Source organism: Cervus elaphus, chromosome 30 (assembly GCF_910594005.1).
Source record: "Cervus elaphus chromosome 30, mCerEla1.1, whole genome shotgun sequence".
NCBI classification, from domain to species: domain Eukaryota; kingdom Metazoa; phylum Chordata; class Mammalia; order Artiodactyla; family Cervidae; genus Cervus; species Cervus elaphus.
This window is the reverse complement of record NC_057844.1, coordinates 45,527,178-45,549,806: the sequence shown is the minus strand read 5'-3', so window position 1 is coordinate 45,549,806 and position 22,629 is coordinate 45,527,178. Positions and strand designations below refer to the sequence as shown.

General features: G+C 34.1%; 1 protein-coding gene across 2 annotated transcripts in view; it reads left to right on the top strand.

The window, feature by feature from the left end:
* The window catches only part of DACH1 (dachshund family transcription factor 1), a 451,469-nt gene extending 429,138 nt beyond the window's left edge, over positions 1-22,331 (top strand). For both annotated transcript variants that reach the window (XM_043892205.1, XM_043892206.1), the window contains one exon: positions 19,612-22,331. In XM_043892205.1, coding sequence (XP_043748140.1) covers positions 19,612-19,649 — 38 coding nt within the window. In that variant the 3' untranslated portion in view covers positions 19,650-22,331. The remainder of the gene's footprint in view (positions 1-19,611) is intronic.
* The last annotated feature ends 298 nt before the right edge of the window (positions 22,332-22,629 follow it).

Sequence of the window (22,629 nt, the reverse complement as noted above, 5' to 3'; positions counted from 1 at the left end):
CCATAAGTTCAGTATTACCACATGTGTTTTCTGAGGAAATTCAGAAATACATGTTTTTATATAAAATGACAGATTTTAAAAGCAATATGGAAGCCTTAGCAAGGTAAACAAGTTCATTTGTGTTCTCTGATAATAGTAAATCAGGAAAACTTCTCTCAATCAAAAAAACTCACTGTGTGTCAGATTTTCAACATATAAACCACGTGGAAAATAACAAATCACAAGTAAAAAGAACAGTTCTCCAAGCTTTTTCAAGTGAATGCAATGACTTCTCCTACCTGCTTTAAATTCAGACATACTTTTGAGATAGAATCATGAGACCTGTCAGCCTATACATTTTTCAAATGTGTGCAATTCAGATTTATTTGATTTTATCAGACACTTTAGTGGTGTGATTATTGAGAGGATTAAAAATGCCTTCTTTTTTGTTTTAACAATTTTAATCTCTTAATTTATTAGCATGAGAAACATTTAAATACATGGCAGAAAGTGTTAGTCACTCAGTCATATCTGATTCTTTGCAACCCCATGGACTGAATCTCACCAGTCTCCTCTGTCCATGAGATTCTCCAGCCAGGTATATTGGAGTGGATTACCATTTCCTCCTCCAGGGTATCTTCCCAACTGGGGGATCGAACCTGAGTCTCCTGCATCTCCTGCATTGCAGGTGGATTCTTTACCGCTTGAGCCATCAGGGAAGCCTCAAAGGATTGATTAATTATACATTATAACTCCTTGGCTTTTATTACCCTAAGAATTCAGACCCAATCTTGGTTAACATATTCAAGTTTCAGAAAATAAAGAGTGAAGTAAATGTGATAAATAAAAAGAATAATGTTAATGGCATGGCACTCATATGCTTATGGTCTTTTAGAAAAAAATTTGTATAATTTTTCATAGCTTTCCCAAGTGGGGCCTTATTGAGATGTGTGATATATTTATATTAACTTTCCAAGATTTGTCAGCAGTAGAATCAAAATGTGACTAAAAGAAACAATTTCTGCATATCATATAACCCCACTATTTGTAGACAGTTTATTGTAGCCCTACAGTGAGTTGCAATGCAGGCAAACTTGAATGAGTGATTTATTGCCCCTTGTTACACCCATTAATGTATCAAAGGAGGGCAAGATGGCCCCGCTGCATTGAGCTGATTTGGGGGCAGGCTAGACAGAAACCTCCTCACTCACTCTCAAGAAGTTACCTTTGTCAAGTCCAAATTCAGAACATGGGATTGGTCATTACCAAGCCATGGCTCATGCCATGACAGACCATCCATTCAAAAAAAGTGAAAACACCAGGAAGATGAGCTCTCTTGGTAACAGCAGAACAAACTTTGTTTTGATCCAAATATGGGAGTAACATTTTGCTTAGTTTTCACATTGTCTCATTTTATAATTTCATATCCACGACAATCTTGACTAATTCCAAAATACTGATAACTTTGGTGTATACAGTGAAAAGGTTATAAAATTAAAATGTTATGAAAATTGATGCTTGAGTGTCTGTAAATAAACATACATAAACTAGGTGAATATTTTTGGAATGTTTATATACTTATATTTCAGTATAGCCAGATTTTGGGGGTTTTGTTTTTGCTATAGTAAGATCACATAAACATCATGGCTAATTGCTCACTTTGATCTCAAATGCACTTCTTATTTGCCTTGTTTTCAATAGTATTTCAAAATGCAATCCTCTTACTTTGTGAGAAAATTAGAACACAAGCATTTATTTAAAGAAATAATTCACATGAAAAAACTGTGTTTTATCACTACTCACTTGGCTCCTTTGCATGGTATTTTTACAAAACAAAGGTAATACAGACACCTTTTCCATTATTTTCTTAATGTGAACATTTTATAGTCAACAAAGGAGGGAAATTTTATCTCATCATTCCAAACTTTTATATTTTAACACTTGGGGTGCTGTAACAAGAAACATTAGGGAACAAGTATGCACGCAAATTTAACAATATTTAATGCATCAATGACTGTTTCAGTTCAGTCGCTCAGTCGTGTCTGACTCTTTGCGACTGCATGGACTGCAGCACGCAAGGCTTCTCTGTCCATCGCCAACTCCTGGAGTTTACTCACACTCATGTCCTTTGAGTCGGTGATGCCATTCAGCCATCTCATCCTCTGTCGTCCTTGTCTCCTCCTGCCTTCAATCTTTACCAGCATCAGGGTGTTTTCTAATGAGTCAGTTCTTTGCATCAGGTGGCCAAAGGATTGGAGTTTCAGCTTCAACATCAGTCCTTCCAATGAATATTCAGGACTGATCTCCTTTAGGATTGATTGGTTTGATCTCCTTGCAGTCCAAGGGACTCTGAAGTCTTCTCCAACACCAAGGTTCAAAAGCATGAATACTTCAGCACTCAGCTTTCTTTAAAGTCCAACTCTCACATCCATACATGACTACTGGAAAAACCATAGCTTTGACTAGACAGACCTTTGTTGTGTAAACTGAAAATAATGAGTGATTATTGCTTTTTACTATTGGTAGCATTTATGATTTCTCAATAAAATAAGTTAGCAGTATGACAAACATGGGCTTCCCTTGTGGCTCAGTTGGTAAAGAACCTGCCTGCAATGCAGGAGACCCAAGTTTGATTCCTGAGTTGGGAAGATCCCCTGGAGAAGAAAATGAAAACCCACTCCAGTATTCTTGCCTGGAGAATCCCATGGACAGAGGAGCCTGGCAGGTACAGTCCATGGGGTCGCAAGAGTTGGACATGACTTAGTGACTAGATTACCACCATGACAAACGTATAAAGATATTGTTTACACAGTTTTCTTCTTTTAATTTTGATTTCATCTTTATTGTGGCTCGTGTTTTCTCCGTCTCTAAATATTAACTGGAGGTTTACATTTTCATATGATTAGGCTAATAAATACAGAATATAAAGGCATCTCATGAAGGAAAATACTAGAAGTGCCAAAATCATGAATTTAAACTGCAATGAAACCTTAAAATTGCTGTTCTCATTACTTTCAATTAAGTATTTTTCATCTACTCTCTCTTCCTAAAACTCCTGTAACTTTAACACCTCCTTGCAATTACTCTAAAATCTCCACTACAGTAAGGTATGGAAAAAACATAGATAAGCATGCTTTTTCAACATAGCTTACAGACTTGCTGTCAATATCCTTTTCTGAAAATTATCTCATGAACATTTGGGCAGAACAAAAATTTTAAATGGTTGTCTGTGAAAAAATGAAGGTCATTTAAAATATATATAACATATATATAAAAACTGCAAAAGATATCTTTTCTAAATAATTCATACTTTCATGAGCTATAAAGAAGCATAAATAATTGTAATAAAATACATATTGAGTTAATTCCTGTTGATAAAATTGTGGGTGTCAAGGTGTTCAGGGATGGTAGGAACTGTAATTCAAATTTTACTTACATAAAAATATGAAATATTTATATATTAAAAATTTTATAAAAAACAGGAATGATTTTAACGAATTAAAATATGACTATATCGTGTGTCTTCACTTCTCTTTCTTTAGAAATTAGCATATATCATAAACATTTAAGGTAGCCAAACTTCCAAGTTTTTCTAATGTAATTCACTTTTAGACTTGTTTATAGGAACTCACTATTATACCATTGGGAACATACAAGTTCCAAGACTTAAAATTAATTTAATAGATTACATCTGAAATTACAAAATTTGACTTTTTTTCCTGAAAGCTGTAAAAGACATATTATTCTCTTTTCATGAATAATACTTTGATCTATTGCTTCCAAAATGTAAACAAAGTTCTTTCAGAGCACACACAAAGCAATTCCAATTGCATGATTGGTGAAGATTCATTTAAGTCTAGATATGTAAGTCATGAGTCCAAATCTCTGAGAAATCATATTATTGACATATTTTATCTGACTTTTGCAAACAAAAGGAATAAATATTATGGCTGCTTCTGAGTATGGTTCTAAACAGATTCTTAAACAATATTTATTAAAATAAAAGGCTGCTCCCTTGTTTATGTCTGAAATAAAATACATTGTGTTGGCAAAAAATTCATTCAGATTTTTCCATAGCATCTTAGGAAAAACATGAAAGAACGTTTTGGCCAACCCAATACTAAATCCTAAATATAAACAATATGAATATTATATAGGAGAAGTTGGTAAAGAGTGAGAATAAAGAGGTAAAGAATGTAATGAATTCAGAAGTGAGTGAGGTATTGAAGATTTAAACTTTGGTGTTGTGCAAGAAATAGATTGAAAGTTGAAATACAAGGGAAAATCAAATTGCAAGGCTTAGGAAATAGTTATTGGTAATTTGAAACAGATAATCTAGAAAAGAGATCCAGGTTAAAGCATAGGATGATGAGTTTGCCTTCCTGCTTCTGGTTTTGATATGACAACTGAACATTTCAACAAGCTGAAGTACCCCTGTAGGCAGACATAGAGCTGGAGCTTGAATGAGGTAATTTGAATGTAAGGTCTAGATAAGAGACACAGCTTTGGGCACCATTAAAGTCTTATGCAGGAAATATAAAATCTCTTTACATGATCTTGATATTGTCATTCTTCTAAAAAAGGCTATACAGTATCAAGCCACCCTCCCCACACCTGAAGAAGTGATTATAATAAGTAACAAATGCAACATTGGGAAGCAAAGTATACTCAAATGGTTATGAGTTAACACATTCTTCTCACTTGCACCATCCTTATTTGTAATGAATGACCCAATATGTATATTTTTTTAAACAGAGAAAACATAATGTAGCTTTTTTTTATGGCAGTTAGAAAGGATGGATTACTCACCACTGAAGTTTGTCCATTAAAATGAGTGTAATAAAACTGGAACCAAAATATTTACAGTGTTATGTTATACACATAAAATTAGAATAAAGAATGCTAAAAATACATAGTGGTATATTAGATAATTCATATTTTGCCTTAGTTGTTTTGCATCTTTGTTGATTCTGCAGAATTTACCTATAACAAAATGTCAATTCAACTCTTGCATTAAGAGACATGTATTTTTCATGATATCATTTCATATGGCGATATGTTGGATACGAGTCCTTTCAAGTAATCAGAGTACATTGAATAGAGTCATAAACAAAAAAAGCAGCAATCATTTACCCTTATTGTTAGCTTTACCCTCTAATGCATGGACATTCTTTGCAATCATTTGAACAGTGTAATACATTCTTATTTTGATGAAGGGAATGTAAAAATTACATTTGTTTTTAGACTTAGTAAGTAAAGAAGTGCTCATATAATGATATTCTGAATTTTCATAACATACTAGTATTATTTTAAGTTTTAAGAGGACTGTGATTTTTCAGTACATAAGGCGTTTGGTAACAGAGTCATCAAGTCTCTGGTTAGAGTTCCAGCATTTAGTGAATCCTCATCTGAGTACAAAAATCCTAAAAAACAGGACCTGTTAAATAAGCCTGTTAAAGTAGGGAATGCTTTGTTCAGACACCATGATGATATCAAAGACTGAATGAGAAACAGGGAAGTTTTATTATCCAAGACTTAACAGCTTAATATTTTTATACTAAACAAGTAATTTTCTTTAAAAAGAGATGGAACAGAAGTCTGTCCAATTGAAATGAACCAGGGTTATTAACATAAAATAGGCTGAACAATTGGGATGTCCAAGTGTCACTAAGAAATAGCCCTGAAATTAAGAGCAATATTTAGGGAAATAAATATTTTATTATAAGGAGTTTTGATGCAATTCTAGATGAACTCCTTAAACCCTTAATGCTTCTTGAAATCTAACCTTAATTCCGGATATAATGATGTACGTGGTAATATAACTTAATTTATTCATGTTACAATTGCTAGTGAGGGGAAAATAGGCAACGTGACAGTAACAACAGCCACAAGCTATTAATTTTGATGGAAATAGTGGCCTATGTTACAATGACTCAGGGCAAAATTTCACAATGGGCATGAAATATACATATATCAGCATTTATTTTCTTTCTAACTATATGCACATTTATGATAACATATTAAGATGTTTATTTGTAGCGTTTTTGTGTTTATGCTTTGGAAACTGCATTTAAAAAAAATGCCAATCTCACGGAATTTAGTATATATTGAAAACTAATAAACTTAAACATAGATTGTTAAGTCTAGAGTGCTCAGATGTTTCCAGAAACTCTTTGTCTACAGGGACAGATAATTTATAAAATGCAAACTTATCTATTAGCATTGCATATTTTGGTGATAACACATTTTGTCTTTTTCTTGTTGCTTTCCATTTTAGAAAGTATGTAGTGTCTTAATTTGTTATTGTGGCTACTTTGTTGATATTTTACTGATCAATTTGCAAAGAATTATGTTTGTTTCATTGGAAAACATGCGATATAATAATGTTGCTTCAAATATTACAAGATATTAGATATAACAAAAATTGAACTTGGCCAATCATCACTATGAACCACAGATTCTGAAATTCATTACAATGATTGTCCGATTTCTAGGTGGTTTTAATAGAGAGATTTAGATTGTTTTTTCTTCTCTTTCTTGTCTTTTTTAATAGCTCATTATATGGTAACAATCCCAGCAGTATAGAGCTATGAAATTTCATAGGATGGCTACTTCTGTCACATTGTATCAAGTGATTTGATAGTCATTATTCTGAAACAAGTTTAATGTAAGAATTAGACTATTGCACTTTACTGTCTTTATTTCTGAAAAGGTCACAATATATTATGAAATAAGATCATCAATCTTTGAGAAAATCTGTTTTATTCCCAACAGAATCAAATTAGTCTAAGGTAGTGTCAGGAAATTTCCATTTCCATAAATATACATTTACATATATATTTAAAATACCAAAACAAATCTTTTGAATTGTGAAAATAAATATTATGTGATTTAGAATAGCTTATGTAATTAATAGCAGGCTAGAGAGTTTTTTTTTAAAAAAAAAACTTTCTGATATAGTAAGATAAGAAATATCATACTGGGAAATATACAGTTGGGTTTTGCTGTTTCTGTGAAATGCAGGCATGCTTGCAGAAGCACTCACAAGGCAGCATTTGGCTTGGTGAGTTCCACGTGACCCAGAGTTGGGTTATCAATCCTTTCTGTGTTCTAAAAGAAACCAAACTAAAAAAAAAAAATTTTTTTTTAATTAAAAAAAATAAATAAATAAAAGAAACCAAACTAAGATATACTAAAGAACTGTAAGTCACAAGAACTGACGTACTACCTGTGACAATGACCAGCACACCTTGAATATAAAAGAAGTTGTTCACTCGCTAAGTCATGTCTGACTCTTTGAAACCCCATGGACTGCAGCACATTGGGCTCCCCTCTCCTCCATAATCTCCAGAGTTTGCTCAAGTTCATGTCCATTGAGAAAGTGACACTGTCTAATCATCTCATCCTCTGCTATCCCCTTCTCTTTTTGCCTTCAATCTTTCTCATTCAGTTCAGTTGCTCAGTCATGTCCAACTCATTGCGACTCCATGGACTGCAGGCCAGGCTTCCCTGTCTATCACCAACTCCTGGAGCTTACTCCAACTCATGTCCACTGAGTCAGTGATGCCATCCAACCACCTCATCCTGTCGTCCTGGTCTCTTCCTGCCTTCAATCTTTCCCAGCAACAGGGTCTTTTCCAATGAGTCAGTTCTTCACATCAGGTGGCCAAAGGATTGGAGTTTCAGCTTCAGCATCAGTCCTTCCAGTGAACACCCAGGACTGATCTCCTTTAGGATGGACTGGTTGGACCTTCTTGCAGTGCAAGGGACTCTCAAGAGTCCTCTCCAACACCACAGTTCAAAGCATCAATTCTTCAGCACTCAGCTTTCTTTATAGTCCAACTCTCACATTCATACGTGACTACTGGAAAAGCCATAGCTTCGACTAGATGGACTTATGTTGGCAAAGTAATGTCTCTGCTTTTTAGTATGCTGTCTTGGTTTGTCATAGCTTTTCTTCCAAGGAGCAAGTGTCTTTTAATTTCATAGCTGCAATCACCACCTGCAGTAATTTTGAAGCCCAAAACAATAAAGTCTCTCTTTTCCCATTATTTCCCATCTATTTGCCATGAAGTGATGTGACTGGATGCCATTACTTATGCCATCTTTCCCATAATCAACCACTTATGCCATCACTTATGCCATCTTTCCCATAATCATGGTCTTTTCCAATGAGTTGACTCATTGCACATCACATGGCCAAAGTATTCGAGTGTTTATTATGTATTGTGACACAACAAATTACTTCAAAACTTCACGGCTTACATCATGTATTGTCTCACCTTTTATATACATGAGAAATCTAGAAGCAGCTTAGTTGGGTCCTATGCTTTGGGGTCTCTTCCAGGTTGCAAAAACTTTTGGAAAGGGCTTCAGTTATCTCTAGACTCAACTGAAGCAAGTTCCACTTCCAAACTCAGTCATATAGCTGTTGGCACACCTCGTGTTCTCAAGATTGTTTTACTAAGGGCCTCATGTCCTTGTTGGCTATTGGCCAGAGGCCATAATCATGTCCTTGTTAGATGGACCTCCCATGAGGCAACTCAGTACATGTCAACCTACTTCATCTGATTAAGCAAGTGAAAAGATCCAAAGAAAGAGTATCTGTCAGCAAGATGAAAGTCACAGTTTTTACAGCCTCATCTTGGAAGTGACTTTCCATCACATTTGCCATATTCTCTTCATTAGAAGTAAGTCTTTAGATAAAGTCTACACTTAAAGGGGAGAAATATCTCACAAGGATGTGACTGCCAGGAGGCAAGGAGCATTGGTAGCCATTTTACAGGATTCCTACCATAAGGATTATATAGAAAATAAAATTGTCAAGGTACCCAGTAAGAATGGGATCAGCCCACTGAGTATTATATAATTAAAATATTTCATGGAGTCAGGAATGTTAGTAAAGGTAGACCAGATGTCCATATCAGTTTTTGGTGGTAATTTTATCTTTGTTTCATGTTTTAATGGACATTTATCAAAACTTGCCTGAACAACTCTGTTTGACAAACACTCAACTGATTCTCATATTCTTTCTTTAGATATGACAATTCTATCAGCACACTTTCCTGCCTGTTTGCTAATCTTTCTACTATAACACTACATATCTCTAAATTGATCCCTTGTGTTAATTTCAGAATTAGTGCACAGAGAGCTATCTTATTTAATAGTTATTGTACAACATGTTAGTGTTCTCACCCATGTACAATCTAAATACTTGATGATTCTATTGGATGAGATGTAGAAAAAAGTTATTCCCTATGAAAGTGCCATTTCTTCAGTTAAAACTATTACCATACTTATTGAAAACATTTGCAACCTTTCACTGAAGTTTGACATTTGTCAAGTTTAGCACTAGAACGACATTTTGGTTTCAGTTCAGTTCAGTTCAGTCACTCAGTCGTATCCGACTCTTTGCGACCCCATGAATCGCAGCACACCAGGCCTCCCTGTCCATCACCAACTCCAGGAGTTTACTCAAACTCATGTCCATTGAGTCGGTGATGCCACCCAGCCATCTCATCCTCTGTTGTCCCCTTCTCCTCCTGCCCTCAATCCCTCCCAGCATCAGGGTCTTTTCTAATGAGTCAATTCTTTGCATGAGGTGGCCAAAGTACTGGAGTTTCAGCTTCAGCATCACTCCTTCCAATGAACACCCAGGACTGATCTCCTTTAGAACGGACTGGTTGGATCTCCTTGCAGTCCAAGGACTCCCAAGAGTCTTCTTTAACACCACAGTTCAAAAGCATCAATTCTTCGGCACTCAGCTTTCTTCACAGTCCAACTCTCACATCCATACATGACTACTGGAAAAACCACAGCCTTGACTAGACAGACCTTTGTTGACAAAGTAACAAAGTCTCTGCTTTTTAACATGCTGTGTAGGTTGGTCATAACTTTCCTTCCAAGGAGTAAGCGTCTTTTAATTTCATGGCTGCAATCACCATCTGCAGTGATTTTGGAGCCCAAAAAAATAAAGTCTGACACTGCTTCCACCGTTTCCCCATCTATTTGCCATGAAGTGATGGGACCGTATGCCATGATCTTAGTTTTCTGAATGTTGAGCTTTAAGCCAACTTTTTAGCATTGTTTAAATGTTAAATCAAGCTCTAGATATTTAGAACTTTGTTCATTCACAATTACTTCCCTAAACAAATATAATTTTATTAAAACTACTGAATTAGTCATGCTATAAAAAATAAGCATAAAAATGCTAAACTTTTAAAAGAAGGATGATTTTTCCCCAGCCAAGCTTAAAAGAAACTAACTAGACTCTGACAAGAACTGTCCTTCTAATTGCCACTTTTGGTTGTTCGCTAGAGAAAACACATGTATTTACTCTGAAAACTCAGTTTATTCACTACAAACTTTGCCTGTCCCTTGCAGTTTTAAAGGATCAAATGCTTGATTTGAAAGATCCTTGCTCCCCTTCTTAGCAGTATCTTATTTTTATCAAATAAGGCATCACTTTTTTTATGTTTCTATTTTTGTTAAGCATAGTCCATCATCATTAAGGTTCAGCTATTCCCTCAAATGATTTCCTTCCATCCCCGTGTCTTAGTTTTCTTTCTCCCAGAAATGAATAAAAAGATGGAGAAAGTAATAAGATACTTCACTGTGCTTCACTTTGCTGAAGTTGGGAGGTCTCACCTTATAATCAGGACAAGGTAACGTAAGTGCAAAACACCCCATTTTCACTTGCTGGTACATTAACCACTCTGATGGATTCTCACTTCTTACTAATGAATGCTTAATTAGAACACACATGCACAAATACTTTACCAAAGTAGACCTAGCAGCAATTTTCCTTTATTTACAGAAAGAAACTACAAGTTTAAGGAGGTCTGGGTTATGCTTTGCTTTTGTTTTTGATAAACTTTTAAAAGATAACCTCTGTTTCAAATAGTTAAACAGAACAGTAATTTCTTTATACCCAGTGCACATTGCCTGCACAGCCCTCACCAACTAAAGAGTAAGACAATTAAGTAGACTTCATAAACTTTGCAATTGTAAATTTACCATTCAAGCATAATGGGCCAATAGACCAGAATCCAGCTTATATCCTCACCCTCAGTCCAACAAGTTTCATGAATCTGAATCTGGTTTTTCTGGAGAACTCTATTAAGAAAATCACCCAGCATCACCTTGCTATTTGATATTTGAATAGAATTTCTTAAAACCTTGCTATAAGCAGCATATTTACTGTGAGAATACTGCTCATAGAATCAGTGTAACAATGGTGCCCGTGGATAGTGGAGAGGATAAATCTTCAACTAGTTATAAATAAATATCTGATATTGGTGATATATTAAAATTTCATTTCACTTAGGCAACCTATATTATATTTTATTCATTTCCTCCTAGGAAACCTATTTAGTTTTAATATATATTTGAAAAAAAAAACTGTACTTACAGAAAAGCAAAAAATTTTTGCAACTCTCATATGCACTTTGCAAATCTTCACCTATTGTTAATGTTTTTCTTCTATATACTTTATAATTTTCTCTACTGCATAATATTTTCTGAAGGATTTGAAAGTAAGATGTATAAATCATGGTACTTTACCTGTTATATTTACCCATACACATTCTGCTGCTGCTGCTGCCAAGTCGCTTCAGTCATGTCAGACTCTGTGCGACCCCATAGACGGCAGCCCACCAGGCTCTGCCGTCCCTGGGATTCTCCAGGCAAGAACACTGGAGTGGGTTGCCATTTCCTTCTCCAATACACATTCCAGGGAATACTTATTAAAAGTAAGGATTTTTCTCTTATACATAAATACAGTGTATTTATCAGCCCAATAACCTATTTCATTGACAATACTTTTGTTTAAGCTGATATTGACACTCTAATTTTGTCATTTGACCCAATCATATCCTTTATAGCATTTACAGCATTCCTAAATCCAAATTAAGATCACATTATATTTAGTTGTAATTTCCCTTTTGTTTCTTTGATTGTGTGCATTTGATTGTGTGCCTTTTAAAAATCGTAAAAAATATTGTAAAATTGACATGTTTGAAAAAAGTCTTAAGAGAATGTTTCTCATTTTGCATTTGATATTTCCTCATGATTAGACTCAGGCTGTGTATTCTAAACTGATATGCAAATAGAAGTATAGGCATAGTAAAAATAACTTGGCAGAGGACAAGAGTGTGGATCCTAGGGCAAGTGTTGTAAGAACACTTAGGTCTTAGTAATACAATGTATAGGATCCAAATCCTATTTCCATGAGTACAGGCTGATCTTTCACAGCTAAGACATTTTAATAGAGGGCTAATTGTTTTAACATTAAGCATAGATTGCCTGGTTCTTGGTGAATAGACAAGCAGTAAATAGTGGACATAATGGACAAATGCTGAAATTCAAGCAAAGGGACTCTTTAAGGGACCTACAATGAGAATGTAATTTCTTAGAGGAACTGAGATACTTTAAACTGACTAGTCATTTGGAAAAATTATTTTGCCCAGGGCTGGAGTTGACTAAATAACTCCAAGTTTGCTAAGATTAACCATAGACATCTGTACATCTTCAAATGCCTTCTCTCCACATTTTTAAGCTCAACTCTCACTGGTTGGTATGTTTAGTTTCCCATTTAAAAAGAATGTATGATTAGATCAGCCTCATGTCTCCTGCATTGGCAGGTGGGTTCTTTACCACTCGCGCCACCTGGGAAGGCTTACCTAGAGCCTAATAAAAGTTTCTTCACATGTAGAAAGGGATTTATTTTTATTGTTTTTGTTTAAAAGTGTAGTTACCTTTTAACGTATGTATAGTAACTTTAGATAATCTTCTGTTCTCAGAGCATGTTTTAAACTAGATGTTCTCATCCACTTTCTTCTTTGAAGAAAACTGAAAAATATATTAAAAGGAGTTCTTGTTTATAAAATTGTTTACAATATCAGCCACAATCAAGAGCTTTACTTCATACTAACTTTGTAATAAACGCGATATTATCTACTGTGATTTCAAATGAGCTGGGCCATTTTGGTCCATTAGGTAACCCATTACCTACTGCCTGTACTGGTATATTTGGCTTCTGTATCAGATACCCTGCTGGCATAGTCTGTGCCTACTCTCTAGAATGGCACCAGGTTCTTATAGAGTAAGCATTCAAAAGGGATCTGATGTCCAGTCCTTTCTCATTTTCACTCAACTTTGTGGGCCTCAGGTTATGCAACTGTCACCCTGAAAGATCTAAATTTCAAAATCTGCTGCAACTTCTTCAGTTTTTGCCTTTTCATCGTTTTTGAACACAACCTTGACCGTAACTTCTGGAAATCACTTATACTGTTATTATCTGCATTTCATGAGAAGAAATGATATTTACTCAGTATCCTCTTGTAAAAGAGCTTGTGCTGAACATCAATCTCTCTTAAAATATTTTTCATGTTAAATGTAGACTTTCTGTCTCTGCTTCTTTGCTTCAGCAGTAGCAGAATGTTGTTACTCTAAATATAAAATTATATAAAAAAGCAAGAAACAATATTTTCTTTAATTAGCTTCTTCCTTTAGGGGTTTTAGAAGAGGGGTTATGACTTGACAAAGATCCTTCCCATCTGTTTCTGTTTGCTTGCTTTTATTTTGACTTCCTTTCGTTGTCTTATCAAATATCACATGAATCATTAACATTTGTTTTCATCGCTTGTTTTGGTTTCCCTTACTTTATGTGATTAAGACATTATGTTGAGAAAAGTCTAAGGCTACTACATTTCATATTAGCCTAATATTCTTTAAGTAAATATTAAACATTCTAGATAAACGATCTTATATGTTTGCCCTCTGTTATATTCCTATTTTTCTCAGCTCTGGAGTAGTAAGATATGGGCACATACAACTTTTTTTGTGAAAGCAGCAAACTTCATTCAATTACAGGTTTCTGGATATAAGTTTTGATCAAACGGATGCTATTTTTAATAAAGCCACTTCTTAACAGAAATGTAATTTATTAGTCTCTTTGTGCAAAAAAAAAAAAAGCAAGAGATCCTTGTGTATGTTTTCAAGGCAGTTCTATTCAAAACTGGAACATATACCTATCTGCATACTGAGTAATACTCTTCAGTGACACAGTCCCTCGTTAATGTTTCCATGAAAGCATTAGATTTCTGGTATCATCCAACTAAGCAATTTGAAATTGTTCCAATTCGTAATAAAATCTCATCATATATTGCGATTGTTGTTGAACAAACTTCATTAGCTTTTTAAAATAAATGATCAACTATTTAATACTTTAGGTTCATATGTGGAATATGAGCTAAATTCTATATCTGTCTATACGTATTAGATGTTAGAAATAACTACATATAATAATAGTTACAAAATATTAAAACAGTGTATATGTATAACTGAATCACTTTGCTGTATTCCTGATACTAACACAGCATTGTAAATCAACAATACTCCAATATAAAATAAAAAGTAAATTAAAAAAGTAAATATAACTCACAAACACAAAACAGAACTAGATTAAAACATGAGATCCATTTTTATAAGGAATTTAAAATATTTTCTTTAACTCATCTGTAGATCTAATTCTGCATTATAACAATAAGCAGCATACAAAAATTCATACCTGCAATAAACTATTCAGTGATCTAGATACTTATTCACCAAATTAGAGCTGTAAGCATCAAATCACAATGAACTTTGGAACTATTAAAGGAATTTGTAATTTAAATAGTTTCACTCAATCCCTACTCCCACATGCTTTTAATTAGAAGAGACTTTTTAATTAAGTACTCCCATGCACAAAGTGCCGCTTGATGATTTTTCTGTCATATCAGCCTCCCTTACAAAAGCAAATAATCATTGTGTCAAAGGAAGATATTTGCTCTGAAACCAAACTATAAGAATTCTAGTTCTGATTTCAAGTTGTTCAGTTGAGGCTTTGCATACTAAAAGGAAGCCTCTGTTTTCTGAGAAAATGGTGAGAACAGATTTACAAAACAGGGAGACTGATGATATCAAGGTGTCTAAGATTCAGTCCCTTCCTCTGCATCAGAGTCAGTGTATTTCCCCCAGTAATCTTCCAATTGCTTTTTAGAGGAAGTGACATAATGGAATAGATGTGGATTCAAGCAAGTATCAATTCATTGCATATCTATTTGCTAGTTCTTTGAAAATGTGCAAGATAACTTAAATTTTTTAGGCTTTAATAGCCTATTTGTAAAAGGCATTAAGAATACATTTTTTGTTGAGTTGTTGAAAAGTTTAGATTTGAAATCTGTAAAGTGCCCTGAACACAATAGACTCTCAGAAAATATTATCTATGCTGTTCATAATTATTATTACCTTTATTTCCAATTTGCATGCTAAGTCACTTCAGTTGTGTCTGACTGTGCAAACCTATGGACTGTAGCCTACCAGGCTCTTCTGTCCATGGAATTCTCTAGGCAGGAGTGGGTTGCCATGCCCTTCTCCAGGGGACCTTCCAGACCCAGGGACTGAACCTTCGTCTTTTAATTCTCCCACATTGGCAAGCAAGTCCTCTACCACTAACACCACCTGGGAAGCTCCTATTTCCAGTTGATTTGATCTTAAAAAAATTCTTACCCAGTTGAATTATCAGGGAATGATTGTTTAATAAACCATGCTCAGCATCAGGAAAAATATTTCTCTGTGGCCAACAAATGCAGAAATAAAGATAATATAGGAAGTGATGAGTAGATGTGAGATTATCTAGTTAGCAATGAAGTATAATGTACAAAGGACAGTCATGAAAACAAAACATGAATAAGCCTCTGAGTTTCTAAATGCAAGTAACACACCTCTGAATAATGAAGTCTTAGCCATGAAAACACTCAGAAGTTCCAATAATCTCCATCCTGTAGCTTGCTTTTTAGGACCTTCTATAGGGCTCCATCAGGCAAGGACAGAGTATTGGAATGCTTATTACATAACATAAAACCATGGCACAGTTTGAATTATGGGCCCATGTATTTTTTCTAGCACCCTTGCCATTAGGCCTGCTCTCTGGTGGTTTGTTATCTGAGGCCTGAGATAGACCTATAGTCCCATAACTCAGAAGCCTGCTGTTAGCTCTCTGGGTACATCCGTATGTGATTATTTGCTGTAGATTAGCAGGTCAATATAACTTCTCAGGAACAACATACAATTACTTAAAACTTCTTTTCCCTTACAGATTCTGATTTATCCATAAGTATGTTTCAATAAGGGCTTCCCCGGTGGCTCAGTGGGAAACAATACTCCTGCAATGCAGGAGATGTGAATTTGATCCCTGAGTGGGGAAGGTCCCCTGGAGAAAGAAATGGCAACCCACTCCAGTATTTTTGCCTGGGAAATCCCATGGACAGAGGAGCCTTGCAGGCTGCAGTCCATGGGGTCACAAGGAGTCCAGGAACATGACTTAGTGACTAAGTAAAACATTTTAATAAATATGACAAATCCCATGGACAGAGGAGCCTTGCAGGCTGCAGTCCATGGGGTCACAAGGAGTCCATGAACACGACTTAGTGACTAAATAAAACGTTTTAATAAATATGACAAAAAATTATATAGTAGAATAGCTTCAAAGTTAGGCTCTGTAGATAAGGCAGAGAGAGTTACTCTAGACTTCTAGAGTCTGCCTGTGCCTGATAAATTTCTATTTCCAGTTAATTCTAAGGCAGATGATCTCTGATATCTAAGTATTATTGAACCACGGGAATGCCTTAGCTATAGCAATTGGGGGCTTCCCTGGTGACTCAGATGGTAAAGAGTCTGCCTGCAGTGCGGGAGACCTGGGTTCGATCCCTGGGTTGGGAAGATCTGCTGGAGAAGGAAATAGCAACCCACTCCAGTACTCTTGCCTGGAAAATTCCATGGACTGACGAGCCTGGTAGGCTACAGTCCATAGGGTTGCAAAGAGTCGGACATGACTGAGTGACTTCACTTTCTTTCATAGCAATTGGAATCTATTATATAGCTAGCATTTTTAATGCTTGATGCTTTCCACCTGTTATGAACATGAGTCAAAAATTTGAGAGACATATTTATTAAAAGTAATTGTTATAGTAGACTAAATACTGAGCACATAAATATAATGTTTATAATTTTTATAAACATATTATATATATGGCTGCAATAAAAATCTTAATGAAATTATTCTATTTTTAATGTATATATTTTTGTTTTAAAATTTAGTTTCAGGTAGACTTTTAAGCCTGTAAATGCTAAAGGAATTATTTTTAGCACTTAAACATGTCAATTAACTAATTTCTCCAAAAGTTTAACATTTAAGACTGCATTAAAAGCTTTAAAGAAAACATCATGCTGAAGCATTCTCCTTCTGATACTGACGGGGAAAGAATTATGGCTGCTGCTTTTTGTGAGTCTCGCCATGTAAGAAACTTCTCATATGTAACATCAAAGTGAGACAAAGTGCTATGGAATTGATTCTTAGGGTGAGCTCTATTAAGAGATGTTTAATAGTAAGGGACAGCAATGTGAGCAGGGAAAGAGGAGGTACTTATTTTGAAGCTTCTAGAAGGAATAACAGACCTCAGCAGTGCAGAGCTTGATGTGCGACAGGGTCACTGCATGAGGGAGAGGGGTGACAGATAAGATTAGAGAAGAAAGTCAATGCCAACTATCTAGAACCTGGATGAAGAATTTGGCTAGTGGATCTTTTAAAACAATGTGTGTGCTGTGTCCCCAGCCGTGTCCAACTCTGCGATCCCATGGACAGTAGCTCACCAGGCTCCCCTGTCCATGAGATTCTCCAGGCAAGAATACTGGAGTGGGTTGCTATTTCCTTCTCCTTATAACAATGTGCAAACATACAATGATTCATGATTAATGAATGATTTTTGTATAACCATTCTTTGCTACTGCATTCTTTCTCCTAATATGCTATCGGTATCACAGACAATTAGAAAATAATCTTTAAGGCTTTAATTTTTTTCTTTAATAGAAAAAGACTTTTAAGAATTCATAATCTTGAAATGTTAATTTTGAGCAAATCATTTCTTTTCCACAAGTATTCTGAAGGACTTCACTGAAGGAAATTTAAATTTTGAGGACAAATGTTTCTCCTCCCCTGTCTAATCTTAGGAACATTGTCTATTTTTTAAAAAAAAGAAAAGAATGAGAATGATATCTTCAACATAAGTGAATACATGAGTGATAGAAATATTGAGATAAATTGGAAGGAAAGAAAAGTAGGATTAAATTAAATAAAGACTAAGAAAATTTTGGTTAAAAGCATAAGTATTCTACTTCTTTGGTTATTTCTATAATTTCTATTACTAGATTTTAAAACCATTTAGTTGCTTTACTTAGTAAAAATCATTATCAAAAATATCTATTAGGAGTTCTGATTTTTAGACACATACTAAGAATGTGAAAAACTGAAACTTTATTTTTTAATTTTTTATAACATTAGTTTATTAGGTTTATTTGGGCTTATTTATCTTCTTTGTATATATAAACCACATGAAAATTGTATCTGATTTGTTCATTCAAACCCATACTTATTGAACATGCACTGGGTGCTTAGATTATACCAATAAACCAGAGTTCATAATATCCTGGAGGCAAAGCTAAAACATGTGGTAGGAATGTACAATTTAGGTACATCAATATTTCTGTGAAGTAGAAAAATGGTTTAACATTGGCTTTAAGTTACTTACTAATTACCACAGATTATGTATAAGCACTCAATTAGCTTAATGTTGAAGATGAGATCTACAAATATTTAGACTCTGTTTCCTAAATCACTGTAGTTTATTTCTAGTTCCTTATGTATTAATTCTTAAAGTTACCAGACATTTTGCAAACACTTGCACTGCAATAAGCATTTTTCAAATGTTTGAAGACTTTACTTTTCTATATATCTCCTACTATAGATATTAAATTATGTGAAATTCAAACACTTTATACAAATATTTCGAAAGTTTAAACCACACCATAAAGTGGACAGTTGAGAGGGTAATAAGTTTATATTTTGCTTTGTTTTTCCTCTGGGTTTTTAATTTCTTATTTATGCTTCATTCTAGTAGATTTTTTGAAGATTTAATTTGCTTTTCTTTTTCACATAGCTGTGTTTCTCAACTGGTAAAAGTTGAGTAATATATTTGCATCTTAACATTTAATTATTCTATTAATCTCACTTCAAGGTGGAAAGATTATAGTTCATTGATACTGATGAAATAACCTGGATGACTTTCATATAAATAGCAACAAGTATGCACACGAGTTGCATTACATAGTATATTTAACAAGACCTCTAAGGAGTAAGATGGGAGCTCAGTCTTTCATAATGGAGATATATCTGAGTGCATTCAGAAAAAAATTGGTTCTGCAAGCTGGAGGAAGTAATTGTCATTCAACAGAAATCAACTAGCTTTGCATATCAGTAAAACACACACATATACTCTCACCTATTTTCTGAGTGCTCTGTACTGATATCAAAATAGCAAATATATATTTATGAGAATTTATGAAATGTTGCATTCTTTTCAAACATATAAACTCAATGTAATTAAGAAATTAACTTTGAGAATATGTGAAAAATGTTGCTTCCTAAATAAGTGAAGATAGAGTAAAACCCACAAATTTTATATCAGGTTGAGTAGTTTTTATTTTCACATTTGTCTCCAAGATGTCATATAATAATTTTTTGTTGTTCATTTTTAGATGGAAGACTGTATTTGAAAACTACTGTCATGTACTGAATCTTTCCTGTTGAAGAAACCCATGTTATAGTAAAGAACTCTGCAGTCAGACATTCGTCATTGGAAAGTTTGGAAAAAAATAAAGTCCTTTTAAGGGAACTTCCTCAATTTTGTGTATTAATGTTCTTTAAAAGTTTAAGTATTCTACAAAAAAAGGTTTTCCTTTATTGATTTTCATCTGTGGTTCATACCAGAGACCTGAGAATGTTTGTAAATGTACAAGTATCAAACTTCATACAGTTAATAACTGCAACTTTGCTGCTGGACACTTGTATACAGTTTAAAAGCAGGTCTGAATAAGACCTACCTTTGTTTTTTTAATGGAATGAACCATTTTCCTCTTCTGAAAATTCTGTATCTGAGCACATCAAGACTCTTGTAGCACTGGTCACCTAGACTTACAGAATTATGTCCTCCAGAAACCAGCAAGGACACTTGGAAATGAACTTGTAGAGGACATAGAGGATTCCTAAAAAAATCAGTAAATCACAGAATAATATTCTGTTACATTCTATTTTAAACTCTCTAACTGTGGTTTTTCTCCTGAAGATTTTTGTCTCACGTACTTTCCAAAAGACCAACAAATGGATATTGACAACAGCCCCGTGAAATAACATTTTGCATATCTGAAAAGAAGCATTGGATATAAGCCAAAAGGTTTCACTGAAGGTCTTTTTACCTTAAAATATATATAAATGTAACATGTTTTCATTCCAAACTGGTAGTGGTATATAGAACTTAAAATGATCAGGATGCTTCTTCTTCAAACTGTTGGTCACATGTACAGTATATAAACATAAAACATACAAGGAAGGTATTATGTATGCAGTAGTATACTAGAGTTTAGGAAAATGAAAATTTTAGAAAATATGTTTTGTCACCCTGTTGGTCAGAAAGACACCTTTCTGGTTTTAACGCATGCAGGCATGTAAATATTTGTCTGGAGTCACAGTATTAATGAATGAGATCTTATGCATCTGGTGACAACAGAACTCTGTGTCAGCCACTTTTATTTGTATATTGAACCCTAGTTAGTGCCCCAAACTGCACTATTGAGAATGGATTGTGGCTGAATAGTAAATCAAAACACCAGAAATATTTTTATATGTTAATGTCATATTATGTTAATGTTGCTGAAAGACAAAACCTAACAAACTCTTGATCCTTGATGTATCAGTCCAATACCATGTAGCGCTGAGTGATAAAGTTCAAATGTGTTGTGCTTCCCACCCTGGTCAGAGGGAAGGGTGCCTATGTGTTATTTTCACTGTCTTCTTGAGAGTTACCATATGTGTTTTCACTTTTGTGCAGATAACTGGAAGTCAAGCTGCAAACAGTGCTTACTACATGCTGAAGTTACCTTCTCTTTTTTTTTACATACTTGGAGTTACACCTTTAAAGACTGAAATCATGAGTCAGTACAGTTGCTGGACATTTTATGATTTTGCTGTCATCTTAAAATTTTATGATCGTAATGTTATTTATTACCATAAATAGCAAAATCTTAAATGGCCAAGGAAACTAGCTTAAAAATGTTTAAAGATAGTTCTCATTGGCTATTAATGATTTGGATAAGAAATTAACATTATAGATACACTGGCACTAAGCTTCTATAGTTTTTAGGTCTTCCTTGCAATACTGAAACATATTTCTTTTGTGTAGCTCGCTATTAACCAGCTAAGGCCATTTTTAATACAATAAAAAGGTTATATATGCAGTTCCTATTTTTAGCTTGCTTAAAAGGGAGCAATATTTTTATTTAAAACACTGTTAGTAAGTGCTTTATAGAAACTTGGTTTTCCAAGCATAGTTCTTCCATAAACATCTTTTGTTATTTGAACACAAGAGATTTTATTCCTTGTTGTATGTATCTCTTGCTTTTCCCTGTATGCAGTCTTTAAAGGATTATAACACTTAAAATCAGAGGGACTTGTGGCAACCTTTTGAATCATACATTTTTTGAAAGCTTTTTTTTAAAAGCCCACAACTTCCATAAAGTAGCAATCAGCCATTGCTCTGCTTCTTGCATAGAGTCACCTGTTAAGTAGGTTAAATAGTTTTAAAATACATATTTTCCAGACCCTTGAGAATGCTTTAGTGTTTGGTTCACTATAAAAGGAAATTTTAGAAAGGAATAAAAAAAAAAAAAAAGCTATCAGCTATATGCTAAGAGAGAATCTTACTAACATGTTGTAAATATTACAAGTCAAGAAATGTTATTTTAAGTCTGTAACTTAATTTTTTTCCCCTTTATTAGTTATACAGGTTGGTTTAAAATTCGTTTTTTGGTTTAAACAAGTAAAATTGTGCCCATTTTATGGTTTCCATGCTTTTGTAATCCTAAAATTATTAATGTCTAGTTGTTCTATATTATAACCACATTTGCGCTCTATGCAAGCCCTTGAAACAGAACATACTCATCTTCATGTAGGACCTATGAAAATTGTCTATTTTTATCTATATATTTAAAGTTTTCTAAAAATGATAAAAGGTTATTACGAATTTTGTTGTACAAAATCTGTACAAAAATCTGTTTTTACATCATAATGCAAGAATTGGAAATTTTTCTATGGTAGCCTAGTTCTTTGAGCCTGGTTTCAATGTGAGAACCACGTTTACTGTTATTGTATTTAATTTTCTTTTTCTTTTCAACAATCTCCTAATAAAACTGTCTGAAATCTCCCAGTGACTTTATTTATAGTTCATCTTTATTAAATTTTGTGAAATGCATAGCATTGAAGGAATATTTACTTTCTAATGGGAGGCATCTAAAAACAACATAAGTCAGCTCTTTACAATATGAAGGGAACAATGCTCAATGATTTTATTTAACATGCAACTGCTTCTATCTCTAATATGAATTACTGCGGTGAAAAACATCATAAAAGCACACTCTGTAGTTATTGTTTAACAAGCAGATTTTCCATATTTTGTTTCTTGCCAGCTAAGCAAACTGCCCACATATACATGATTTATTTAT